Consider the following 13,853-nt stretch of genomic DNA (forward strand, 5'->3'; position numbering starts at 1 on the left):
CGTACTGACCCCACCCTAGCCCTACCTCACATCTATTGACGCTGCCCCTCTGCCCACATTACACCAAGGACGCACACCAACCCCCCAACTATGCTCCCTCCCCCATGAACACAGATATCCCACCCCATCTGTGCTACTCGTACAGGACCAGACGCACTCATCCACCCCTCAAGACTCAGATTGTAATGACCACCCCCGTCCTTCCCATCCACTCCGCATAGTCTCATGGAATGTTAACGGCCTCACTCACCACATTAAGTGCAAGAAAGTACTCTCCTACCTCCGGACGAAAAAGGTGGATTCTTCTCTCCTACAGGAGACGCACCTAGATGCCTTGGAGTCTTATAAGCTACGCCGAGAATGGGTGGGAATAGCATTTCACAGCAGTGTGAAAGTGCAAGCTGTCCTTATCTGCAAATCTATACCCACCTCCATTGTTAAGTCTTGGTCTGACCCCAATGGCAGATACACATTTGTCAAGCTAAAGCTAGGTGACAAATCCCTGTGCGTAGGCTCAGTGTATGCCCCAAAAGGGAATAAACGCTCCTTCTTTCTCCACCTGAACCGTCTGCTTGTGGAGATAGGGGCAACCCGATATGTCATTGGAGGAGACTGGAACCTTGCTTGTGATGCGGTGCTGGACAGAACAGGCTCCTTGGACAACGGTAACGAGGGGGACAGAGCCCTGATGGGTGATATAGCCTCAGATCATGGCCCTGTGGACCACTGGCGTTTCTTCCACCCAGCGGACAAGGAATACACTTTCCTATTGATGGTCCAGTGAATCCAGGCATGCCAAGACTACTTACTTCCTCATATCCCAGTCAGTGATCGCACTCGTGGGTGAGTCCCGAATACTAGAAGCTGCACTCTCTGATCACTCCCCGGTCCTGATAGCCCTTGGCATTGGACTTTCTTTCCCGGGCCGCAAACCCTGAAGTTTAAATGTCCAGAGATATTGCTCTCCCCAGGGCAAAACCAAACTGAAGGCAGACTCTTCTTATCTCACAGACTACAAGACATCAGTGACCTCCAGCAGAACCCTGTGGGTATCCGCGAAAGAGACCTCCCACACTCCGTACCGGCACTTCTAGAGACCATCAACGGGTTTGCGGCCATATCAGGCTTCACAGTGAACTGGGATGAAGCAAGGCCCTATAACTCTCCACAGGCACCACGAAGGCCTCAATCCAAGACCACACCTTCCGCTGGAAAGCAAGCCGACTCAAATACCTCGGAGTCTGAGGGGACAGAGGGCTGGAGAGTATGGTTGCAGACAATCTGACACCACTAATCATACAAATGAAAACCGACTTTGACAAGTGGTCTCTCCTGGGCTTCTCCATGTGGGGACGAGTGCAAGCCGTCCAAATGGTAACACTGCTGTGTTTCACCTACACCTTGGGGATGCTGCCCGTCGCAGTGCCCCTAGACACGAATTCGGTCCTTTGTCTGGGGCTCTGCCCAACTCCGTCTAGCCGTATCCAAACTCACAGACCATCTATCCTTTGGTGGCCTTGGACTCCTGTCCCTGGAACACTACTTCCTGGCCATACACCTCTTTGCAACTAGCACACCTGTTGGCCAAGACACAAGACCCTCCACAATGGGTTGCTGAGGAGCGACCACTCTTTAAGAGAAAGGATGGTCTTCGCCCCATGCACAGTAACCGCACCCACCTAGCCCCTCCACATCCAGTGCTGCAAGCTACATACAAAGTGTGTTTCATATGTGCTTCGGAATCTAAGTGAAATATAGATATTTGACTGACTGACTTTAATTGTTTCTGTAAGTTGAGCAAAGTTATTATGCTGGTGCAGCTTTCATCTACAGAGTGAATACAGTTAAGCACCATGGACGTGTCGTGAAGCACTACAGACTCAGACTCAGAGTAATGTACTACAGTCTCACACTATAATCAGGTGAGAAATGGGGAAGTGTATTTTTGAATCCCCAATTAAATGATAAGTGTCGCAGAGGCCTTAAGTAATTTTTCAAGATCCTACCTGTGACATGCTGGTCGCTGTGCTGATTTAGGGTGTAGTCAAACTTGCTCAGCCAATACATGGGTGCACACATATGAGTATACATGTTCGCATCTAACCGCGCAGAGTTTTTTAAATCCAGCTATGCAGTGGCAGACCTTAATTGAAAAGGTGGGCAGTAGCGGTTAGCACTCAAGTACATTTTATGGAAACTTTCAGTGAGTGAGAAGTTACATTAGGTCAGAATTCACTCTGACATAGGAATGTATCCATGTTGCATTGAAACAGGGATTGTCATGCAGTTGTGCTGTGTACATCCACCATTAACATTTAACAAAAACAGCAAGGAGGAGGGGCATGATTAAGGCACTACACAGTAGGCAGAATGCCTACCTATAATTGGCCAGGAGCACTAAAAAAGGCTGGCCTGGGTGAGCATGGTCTAGTCTTTAAGATGTTTCTTATTTTAGTCAACCTTGTAGCATACAAGCTCACTTGTGCTCACCCCCTCAATGATTCAGAGCCTTGGACTCAGATACTCATTATGTCTGAAATCCCTCTTAAGACCCTGCCTGTGAGTACACTACAGTTTGCAATAAATCATAAACAACCAGAGAGATATTTAGTTTATTTTTTCAGATCTTTGGTAATACTCAGAAACATAACACTATTATTGTATGTGAAATCTAGTGTATCACAGGCACTGAATCACATTGCATTAAGGTCTCAGAGGTAAATGGGAGAGATAAAGGTAACAGATAAAATACACAGACATGAACTCCACACACTACGTAATAGGCAACTGTTAATATTGTTGCATGCTGCAGACAAGAGACCTTTATACATCTTACGCATCACATAAGCTTCCTGTAATTCTGATGCCTAGCCACAATATGAAGACCAATATCATTGTAAACCCACCTCTCTTTCCAAGTATGTTCCTTCAAAGTTGCCTGGTTTAAAAGCACAATAAAGGCATTTGTGATGGGGAATAAACTACAGATTCCCGTGGAGAAATGTGTATTGAAAATGAAAAAGCAGAAATGTCAGCTACATACTGAGAGGTTGCAGCTGGCACTACAGCATTTAATATACAAGAATACCACAGTAACTCTCTACTAGCAAATCAGATCAATTTCATTATGGATTTTACTGGGGCAGCTAGATCAGTGCCTATTATTTTTGGATGTATGATGTTACAACGCCTACTTTTACAACGCATACCATTACAACACATTTTTTACAACACAAAATCCTCTACAACGCATTCCATTACAACTCATACCATTATAACACATTTTCTAAAAACTACCATTACAACGCATTCCATTACAACGCATACTACCTTTACAACGCATGCCATTACAACCGCATACCATTACATTGCATGTATGGTAATTATTGGATAGTATAGGGGTAAAAATTACTATTCTAACTCCAGGGGGTGCAACAGTAAGGTAGGTGTTGGCTAGTGTAGGGGTAAAAATTACTTTTCTAACTCCAGGGGGTGCAACAGTAAGGTAAATGTTGGATAGTGTAGGGGTAAAAATGACTATTCTAACTCCAGGGGGTGCAACAGTAGGGTACGTTTTGGATAGTGTAAGGGTACTATGCGTTGTGATGGTATGCGTTGTACTGGTATGCGTTGTAATGACTGCGTTGTAATTACATGCGTTGTGATGGTATGCGTTGTAATGGTATGCGTTGTAATGACTGCGTTGTAATGGCATGCGTTGTAATGGATCTTGCGTTGTAAAAGTTTTGTTGTAATGGTAGTGTGTTGTAAAAGTTGCGTTGTAAAGGTTGTTTCCCATTATTTTTCAGTAGCAACTTTGCCAGTAGACAGAACCATAATCAATCATCCACTGAAATACAATGTATCCTTGCCAAGCCCACCCCTGACATACCTGGCATGTCGAATGGAAGCAATGGCGCTGCTGAATTCACTGTCAATGCTTCTGCAGTTGTAAAACTCCTCATAAGAAGGCCTGGAGGAGCCCTGGTACTCGATGCGGCTGATGCGGCAGATGCCCACGATGAGAATGATGAGCATGAGGACAAAGGCCACGCAGAGCGCGCCGATGATGATGTACAGCGAGTGGCGAGGCATGTTTGTGAGACTCTCTGCCACGTGGCCAGACTTCCACTGCAAATCTGAAAACACAAGCAGGTATTTGACATTTATTTTGCTGAATCTGTATCTTCACAGTTTTCACACTTTCAAATATCAATTTTTGGGTAACACTTTTGTACAACAATTTGAAATCAAACAAAAGTAGGAGTACACAGTAAAAGACAGCTGTTCCCTGTATTTTCTCTGAAAACAGTGGCTAATTTAGCACCAGGGCTCAGTATAATCCTATTTTGTTAAAAAAGTGGAGACAACACAGATTAGGGGTCGAATTTAGAGTTAGGTGGTAAAGAAAAACATGACTTCTACTTTCTGGATGGCGTACTAAATTACAGGGACACTCTATCAGTAGACTTTCTTCCAACATAGGGGGATATTCCCGAGAACGTGTGATAATTACCACAAAATTAGCTGAACCCAACTCTTCACATCGCAGTCTATCGCAGGAAAATAACGCAGTGTTAACGTTGTATTCTCAACACGGCGGTACCATGCGATAGGCTTACCATAACGCGTCAAATGTCTGCGATAAAGTCAATGCGACGCCGCAAAAATGCGAAACACAAACACAAAAAAAGTTGCAAAAACAATCGACAGGCCTGCAATTCCCACACGTCAGGGGTACAAAAATCACCATAAAAGCAGAACAAAAACAAAGCGAAACAAAAACAAACTGTGTAGCACCATGGATGCACCCGGACCAAGTGCAGAGGCCAACGCGAACCCCACAAGCCCCACAGATCACCAGCAAGGAACCTCGGGGTTGGGGAAGGGCAAGGAGAAGAGGAAGAGGAAGACGGGGTGCAGTCTGCAGGAAAACCGGATCAGAGGTGACAGAACACTAACATCAACTGAACGCCAATTTGACAAACGTGAATGCAGTCGGAGTGTCGAGGAGGTCAATGGAGGAGGCCAAGAGGCGCTGGCATGATGTAAAAAGCCAAACCAAGCACAAACCCGCTGCCAACAGGAAGTCAGCAATGGCGACAGGAGGCGGAAGTCTGTGCCACAGGAGGAGCTGGAGGAAAGGAAGGCCACAGTCATCAGTGTGGAAACGGTGCAAGGAGTTGGGAGTACGGACACAGCTCAATAGGACCTGAAACAACATCAACAGGGTGAGTAACGACCCGGGACTGGGGGGACGGGGGAAGATGGGCACAATGGCACACATGCACAACAATTTGTAGCACACTGCACACCCACAATGACCCAAGATCATGTCTCTGACCCCCATGGCACACTGCAGCACACAGACATAGCAATCACAGCACATCCAAAGACAATGTGTTACAAACTGCAACACTGACACTGCAGAACAGAGGACACAACTGGGTCCGCTCATGCGCAGAAACAGGCCAATCACATCTAACATAGCAGGAAACTGTGAGATTGAAATGTACCTGTACAACCTCACATCTGTCATGTATTTCAAAATTCCACTGTCCCGCATCAAATATTCAGCACCTCCCAAACAGTCACAATGTACATTGTCATACAGTCTGCATGTAAACTAGAACAATGCGCCAGCATACATGTCAACACAAAGTCAACATGCATCTCCCCATCACATTGCAGAGGGACAAACAACACCTCCAGCAGAGCAGACCAGACAACTCATCAGTGATGCTGGAGAGGACCACCACACCTTCGACACCAATGCCCTACAACAGCTCATGACCATCTCAGGCAACCCAGCCCCAGGAGCAGGGCAGCCAAGCTACATAGAGGAGACCCCAGCCCCTGCACAGACCACACAGCAGGAAGCACCCGCCACCACGGCTGGCTCCCAACACTTCACTGAAGCACACATCGCATTCCAATGCCAGGTGTTAGAATGCCAAAAGGAAGTGGCCGAACAGGTGCGGGTGGGGTCAGAGCTCATGGAAGCCGAACTAGATCAGATACGTGGGTGTCTAAGTCCCATCAGGGACCACCTACACCCCACAAAGGAGACCCACACTGCGACAGAGACACATGCATTTGCACATTTCCTGTAATGAACGATGCCCAGAGCCCCGGAATTCTCATTCACACACCCACGCTGGACCACCGTATGGTGGCCCTGTCCACTCCTCTTACGTATTGAGTGGGTGACGACAAAGCTACATGTCCAAAGTCTTACCCGCTGCCAGCGGTGACATGGTTGCGTCCACTGTACACAGCACAATATAATGTTGTAGGGTCCGGGGCCCTCATGCATACATTATGACCACACAGACACATGCAGATAGTTTGTGGAACTGGCTACGGGCACGTGCGCCCGGCACCTTTATTGGCAGGGTCACATGTACAGTGACGCCTGTGCTAGATGTGTATGGGGTGAGTGTAAGCCAGCCCTCACGGAGTGGTCGGTGCTGGCACCAACTTGATCAGTGAACACTATTAAAACAGAAACAGAAAATACCAGCATTACACAGACAACTGGGGAGCATCATGGTGGTAGCTGCAGCAAGTACAGAGGTCACCTAATATGCAAACAGAAGTGTCCGTGAGTTGCAGTGCACTGAGGTTGGGGCACTAGAGTTGAGCGCGCTGAAGTGAAGAAAATGTCTAGGATTGTGTCCCTTCGGGATATTCCTGATGCAGCTGCAGTGGGGTGTGTTACACCTGCATCATCTTCCTCATCATTGTTCCATGTCTCTCACACTGCCTGATGTAACATTGCTGCGTGAGCTATCCACCGCACACAACTCAATCAGAAATGGTCCATGGAGTGCTGAGCAGGATATCAGGCAGATGATGGCATGCACGACAGCTGTGAGCAACACCATTAGTCTGCCAGTACAACTGTTTCGACTCTGGCAGTTGGCGTCAGGAGGTGGTCCTGGCGGTGGTGGTGTGTACCTCCTGCGGTGATGCGATGTCCAGGCCAGACAGGACTCGATTTGATGTGTGAGCCCTGGTGGACCGCAGTTGAGGCCGAAGGCAGCGGACAGCATAGGCCACATACACATGGTGTTGATGACCCCAAGGCCATCGTCTCAAAGGCCATGTAATATCTCATCAGACAGGGTCCCTGACTTGAGCTGCAAGAAGTTAGGGGCCCAGCATGCATTGCGGCCAGAAGAGGCACAACGCCATGGGACGGTGACGTGCGGTGCACTGAGGTAGGGCCAAGCAGACCGAGGGGTTCCTCGTCGATGTCGAAGGTGAATGTAGTGGAGGGTTGTGGGGCACAGTGGAAGGTGCCCTCCAGGGCATGATGCAGAGGGCAGAAGCCATCCGGAAGTGGCACATTGAGGAGTGGAATGCTACAGCCTCGTTATTACCACCAAGTCGGTATCAGCTCAGCTACATGAGGATGAAGACAACACCCAGTACACAGACGTCACCAAAGTTCAACCAGAGAGTGTCCATGAATGTCGAGAAACAATCTTTGTAGCACCAGGGCTGAGAGGGGATGCAGTCTGCGATGAGGCCGGTACAATGATATGAACTCTGTCATTGCTAAATCAAGACTCAGTTCCAAATGTGTGACCTACTAGTCTGCTGTGTATGCCGGCGGAGTACATCAACGAGAAAGGAGTACTGCGGGCCTGTGTCGCGGAGGCCGTGATGGTATGAGGAGGCTGCCAGGGTTGCGGGCCTCGGGTTTGGAGCCTGCACCGGCACGTGGTGGGCCCTCTTTGACACACGCCTGTGTTGGCAGGTGAGCAGTGAGGCCTGGGTGCACAGGGGCGGCCAAGACGGGTTCAGGGACCAGCGGCCTGGGGTGCAGCAGGCGCACAGGATCGCAGGCAACACCGCTCATGGCGGCGCATCAGCTTCGTGGTGGGGTGAGAGGCGCCAACCCGGCAGAGACGTTCGGCATTTCGGAAGAGAACCACGCCCAGAATTATGTGCTTTTTATTCCCACCCCTATGCTGGCCTGGCGTACGCCGGGCCAGCCCACTCCGCTCATGCTTACAAGGCGGGACATAACAAGCTACATTTCCGCAATCTTCCCCACTGTCTGGGGTGACATGGTTGCGTCCACTGTCCACTACACTCCATACAAAAGCAGTGTATGTTGACATGGATATGTGTGTGGTTTGCATACTGCAGTCTGGCCATCACATTGACGCCACACTTGGCATTGTGTACATTCTCATTCATGGGTTACTTGCCTCTTTCGCACATGCCTGGTCCCCACCTCTCCCCATAATCTGCTATCGTGTGGCTGAGGTGCCATGCCGTTGATGGCTGATGTACATGGCTGGCCCAGGCTCCCACAGTAAGTTGTGCTGTCGTGTCTGGTGAGTCGGCTTGTTGTTTGGCATGTTGTATGTGAGTTTGTAACTTGTACATTCCCAGTGTTGTGTGTTGCATGATTGTGGAATTGAAGTGTGTTTATTTGGTACTTGCCAACGAGCAGCGCATTTCCATGGGTGCCATCCTGGTAGCACTAGTTGATGATGGACTGTCGGTAGATGTAGGAATCATGCACACTGCCTGGGTAGTTGGCGACGACATTGGTGGAGATTCCCCGTTGGTCCACTATTGCCTGCACATTGATGGAATGCGTGTGCATTGTGTTACGGTTATTGTGTGCAGTGTTGCCAGGGGGCACTAGTAGAACATGTGTGCAGTCAATTGCCACTAACACGTGCAAGAAGCCAACTATGGCATAGACGCCTTGCTTGGTCTCCAGCTGTTCTTACACAGTCCGAGGGAAGTATAGGTAGTGGGGTACCAAGCTGATGATGTCATCCAAGACCGCTGTGAGGAACTTGGATTGGGCTGGCAGTGAGACTCCTCCAACTCTGGTGGTTGTTGGTTGGAGGGTACCAGAGGCCAACAAGTGCAGCACGGCCAGTAGCTTTGTCTGAGGTGGGATGTTGGTTGTCCACTGTGTTGGTACCATCACCCTGTGGGCAGTGATGTTCAGGATGCTGAGGATGGTTGTCCTTTTGAGCCTGTAGTGGGCCATGACATTCTCTGGTGTCGTGTCTGTGAGGTTGGTGCGTTCTCTGAAGGTTGCTGTCTTTGTCTGCGCTGCCTCTGTGGTGGTCTGGGGAGGCAGTGGGGGCCAGGGAGGTGAATAGGGGGGTTCTCGGGGTGGTGGGTGTTGTGGCCCTGTTGGGGCTCCGAGCTGCATGATCAGTGGCTCCATGGCATCTGTTGATCTTCAGGTGTGGCTCTGGGCTGGGCTCTCTTTTCTGGTGCAGTCTGTCATCCGACTTTACACCAGGTCAGAGCAGGTGTTAATTTCCTGCTGCTAACGTGCCTTATCGCCTGTTTTGGGTTCTTATCCCCGATCTGGCTGGTCATAGAGAATGTTGTGGAGTGATGTTGTTGCAGCTTTTTGCTCGGGAACGCCTACTCTGCATCTCATTAGCGATAGTTGCCGGGGTCATCTGTGGCGATGTTTTTTGCAGCTGCTATCGCTGGGAATCTGGTGTTATGGGCTGTTATCATCAGCTTGTGAATGGGTGATCATTTATTGTCACATTGGCTGAGATAAAGTGCAGATAACTCAGAGATAAATCCTTGAGAATATGCCCCATAGTTTCTTATTTTGATAAGATTCCACTGGTGGCTTCTCCACTGCGTACTTCCTCCATAAATATGAGGGTTTCCATTATCACCTTAACTATGTTGTACAGGCATAAAACAGGATGGATGACAACTATAAACAGCTATAGACCAGGTCTAAAATTGTGGGTTTTCCCTATAATTACTTTGGAACCAAAACCCTAATTTTGTGTGTAAGTGTGCAATGGCAGTCTGCATTAGTTAGATGAGGGTTCCCTTAGGGTGGCACAATACATGCTGTAGCTGTTAGGGACCCTCTTTAGTACCCCTGCCCTAGGTACCTGAAGTACCATTTACTAGGGACTTACAGGGGGGCCAAAGGTATTGCCAATTTGGGAAACAATTAATTGTACAGTTTAGGGAAAGAGATCTGGCACTGAGGACCAAGTTAGCAGGAACCCCATTGCACTTTTTGTCAAAATTGCATCAAATACCAGACAAAAGGTGGGAGTGACCATGTCAAAAAGGGGCACTTTTGTACACCACTCACGATATTGGGATGATGAAACTGTGAAATATTCATTTTGGGTACTCAAGTACCATTCTCATGAAACAATGAAAAGTAGTCATTTTGTGGTGGAGTCCTTAAAAAGGACACAGTTTCATCCCAAACATTTGACAACTGTTTGAAATCAGGAAACAATTGCGGTGTTCAGGTGTCCGTTGCCTACCCAAGCATGCTTGGCGGTATGAACAAAAGAGTCAACAGAACAAAGGCGCGATGGTGGAAGACTGAGGATGAGAATTCTGATAATAACAGAATTCTGCAACAAGCTCAACTGATTTCCAATGACAAAGAGTCATCTTGGGTACAGCAGTTGGGAGCAAGTCGCTCTAAAGTAAGTCTGAGGTTTTAAAGTCTAAAAACGTTTTCTCACATTTTCCAAAGCTTTGAATTATATGGAAGCTCCCAACTTAGAAAATAAGTTCTCAAAAGGTTTAGTAACATATTCAAAGGCGTTTAGAGAATTCGGATTTAGATACCATTTTAGGATTCTCTTTCAATGAGTTGGCAGGGAAGAATCTCTGAAGGAAAACCAAACCTGAGGGTATTAAGCATATAGAAAAATGTGTGAGGTGAGAAAACCAGAATGATAAGTAGCTCAAAAGTAGAAGATATTGCCAAAAGAGCCTAAATAGCCCCAACAGAATGCAGGAGAAATGCATAATTATTCCAAAAGGAATGGCCTCCCTTTCATTATTGCAAGGATCCAGACAAGATAAAATCATTCTTTGATCATCAGAGTAACATTAAAGAGAAAGGTTCTTGTGGGCAGAATTGTAATCTTCAATGCGGTTTTCATTGCATCTCATACAGCGCCACTAGATATTCTTTTATAGGCTTCATCAACTTTCTCCAGTTATGTATCTTCCCTCAAAGTGACCTTTTGGAAGGTGCTGAACTTGGCTGCCTTAACATGTTTAACCTTCTGGGCCTCCTGACCACCTCCAACATAGTAGACTAAAATATCTTTCTATACATCCTCCTCTCAGTAGTTTATATATCTGACAATTTCAACAAATGATTAAAGTCCTTCCTCTCAGATTGCATCCAAATGTGGCACTGGGAGACCACACATTCCTTTCCCATATGGAGTCACTTAAGGCTCCTTCCTCTCGGATCCCATAATATGTGAGTCTTCAAGCCGTGCAACCCGGGGTGTTAAGGAAGCTTAAACCCAACAAATTCAAACTCAGTCCTTGGTCCATCTCGCCCAGTAAAACAAATAAGCTTGCTCTACCTCCTATACAAGTTTTATTTTTTCTAAAGCTCCCAATCAATGGAAAGGTAAGAAATCAAGAGGTAATATGGGATGGTTGCTTCAGCCGCAGCTTCAATATAGATATTAATAGTAGTAAAACAGCTTTCCACAAAATGAAACATCTGGAAAGATACCCCGGACTTTGAATCTCTACAAAATGACTTCCTGGCTGTTTCCTCATCAGTGCATCCATGGCTGGATTATAGCTACACTGATGTGCTGCTGTGCGCAGCCTGGTAATTGCCCACACATAGCATTACACAGCAGGGACTCTGCATGGATCCGTGCTGACAAGCGTAGACCTTATAATATTAGTGGATATTCATAGATAGGTCAGTAGGGTTTGCTGGAATATTTTTAGTGATTTCACTGTGTTGTACATATTGATGAAATCTGTGTTATAGTGCAGTTTTGCTCCACTTAGACCTACACAGCCCAGAAACATGTCAAACTGTGGTAAAACATGCACACTGAGTTTGATTTTGCAGGATCCCATACAAGCCTACAAATACATCTTATGGAATGTCAAGAATTGACATATTTCTCTGGCTCAACCCATAATCCGATTCCAGGCCTTTGTTCCACCAGCTGAATCAAGGTAATCATCCTTCTCCCCAGCACAGGTAACAAAGGCCTCCCTGCACAAATGGAACAGTTAACAGTGATTGACCCAGCCCCTGTGAAGGGAAAGAGGCATGGGGGAAATCGGCATCTGATAATTCGCTGTCACACTGCAACTGGGCTGGGACATGTTAGACCCACTGAACTAGGAGAAAGCCTAGAAATCTGTAGACAAAGGGAAGGGGCTCCCATTTGAATGCTTGGTGGGAAGGGATCTGATAATGATGTTAGCTAGGGGTGGAAGTGAGGTCCTCAGAGGAGTTCTTCACAGTGTAGTTCTTAGCAGAAAACTCTTTACTGCACCATTTTTTAATTGTCCCAAAATGTTGAGAAGGAGAGTTGGGACAGATGTGGAGGGATGATGTGGCACCCTTGGATTGGCCAGGGATGCCTGTACATCTTGACCTTTCCACCACTACTTAAAAACCCTTGCTCACTAAACTTGGAAGGCAATGGTAGCAGAGAAATAGATAGCTGGAAGGAGGAGCCACCTGATGTCCTGCTAAGGACTTTGGGGCATATCATCAAGACAGGCGATAAAATTATCGCAGCTTTAGCAGCAGAAAACTGTTCCTAAAACGGCGATAATAGGCTTGATAATATGCTCTATGGAATTCCAATTGAAGCCCATGATAAATGTGAAGGACATCTAACATAGGCTTCAATATGGGCTTCAATAGGAATTCCATAGAGCATATTATCAAGCCTATTATCGCCGTTTTAGCTGCAGTTTTCTGCCGCTAAAACGGCGATAAGTTTATCGCCTGTCTTGATAATATGGCCCCTTGTTTTGAGCTGACCTTCCCCAACTAGATGGGTCTGTCCATGGCCAGTGGAACTGACCCCCTAATGCCTCCTGAGGACCAGCTGCCGAAGATCGGTACTCCTCACCCATACCAGGTGCTCTGAAAGACAGCAGCAGGGGCTGTGCAAAATGTCCCCATCAGAAGGAGAGGAGCACCAGGAGCCAGGACACAAGAAGACTAGTGCATGGAGCCAGCAAATCCAGCTCCCTGCCAAGTGCCCACTCTAGAGGCAAGGGGGCCTATTGAAAATGCTACTGGTTGATGGAGCTCGCCACCAGGAGCAAAACAAGGCAAAACTAATGGTGCCAGAATTTTGTCCCATTGAAGGTCTCCTGTTCTAAACAAAAGACATGAGAAAACAGGTGTATAGCGATCCGCCCCTATGTCTCAAACTTACCCCTGACGTGGGTCAAGGCCCAGTGGTCAGCATAAGATTAATTGATATTTTCTTGGACAAGCAAGATTGCTTGAATCCAGAATTGCTACAAGTTCCCCATCTCCACAGTGGCTGGAGCACCTCTTCAAGGCCTAGAGCCCCAACCCAGAGGCCCAGAACAGCCAGGCAAGACACCAATGGAGATTCGGCCGGTGCAATAAAGCCTGAACCCAACCCGCAAGGATGCAGGCCGTAGATTCACATGTCAGCTCCTGTGCCAACAGTGAATCCTGTCAGCCTGGTGGTAACCCAACAGAGCAGCACAAGAGTGGTCTCCATGCACTGCCTCCACATTATTGGATGCTTTTCAGAAAAAGAGCCACCACTAACCATCAATCACTGAAGTTACTTAAGTATGCAAAAGATTAATTGTGTACATATACTTTATTTTATCAAGAAAAAAAAAAATATATATATATATATTTATAAATATAGTCACCAACACATAAAACAGATCAAGTTGGAGCTTAGTGTTATACATCCAGCACTTTGAAAAATTATTTTTAATAACCAAAAGTGCCCAATTAACAACTTTTAGGACAAAGAGTGGTGGGCTTTGGAATTTGCTGAGACTTGAAACAATGTGCCAGTTCTTTT

The 13,853-nt window shown here is 47.1% G+C and overlaps 1 protein-coding gene across 1 annotated transcript in view; it reads right to left on the reverse strand.

Moving 5' to 3' along the window:
* DNER (delta/notch like EGF repeat containing) overlaps positions 1-13,853 on the reverse strand; it is a 1,147,135-nt gene that overhangs the window by 36,095 nt on the left and 1,097,187 nt on the right. Inside the window, exon 12 of the mRNA XM_078668148.1 lies at positions 3,893-4,139. Coding sequence (XP_078524274.1) covers positions 3,893-4,139 — 247 coding nt within the window. The remainder of the gene's footprint in view (positions 1-3,892; positions 4,140-13,853) is intronic.

Source organism: Lissotriton helveticus, chromosome 11 (assembly GCF_964261635.1).
Source record: "Lissotriton helveticus chromosome 11, aLisHel1.1, whole genome shotgun sequence".
Taxonomy (NCBI): domain Eukaryota; kingdom Metazoa; phylum Chordata; class Amphibia; order Caudata; family Salamandridae; genus Lissotriton; species Lissotriton helveticus.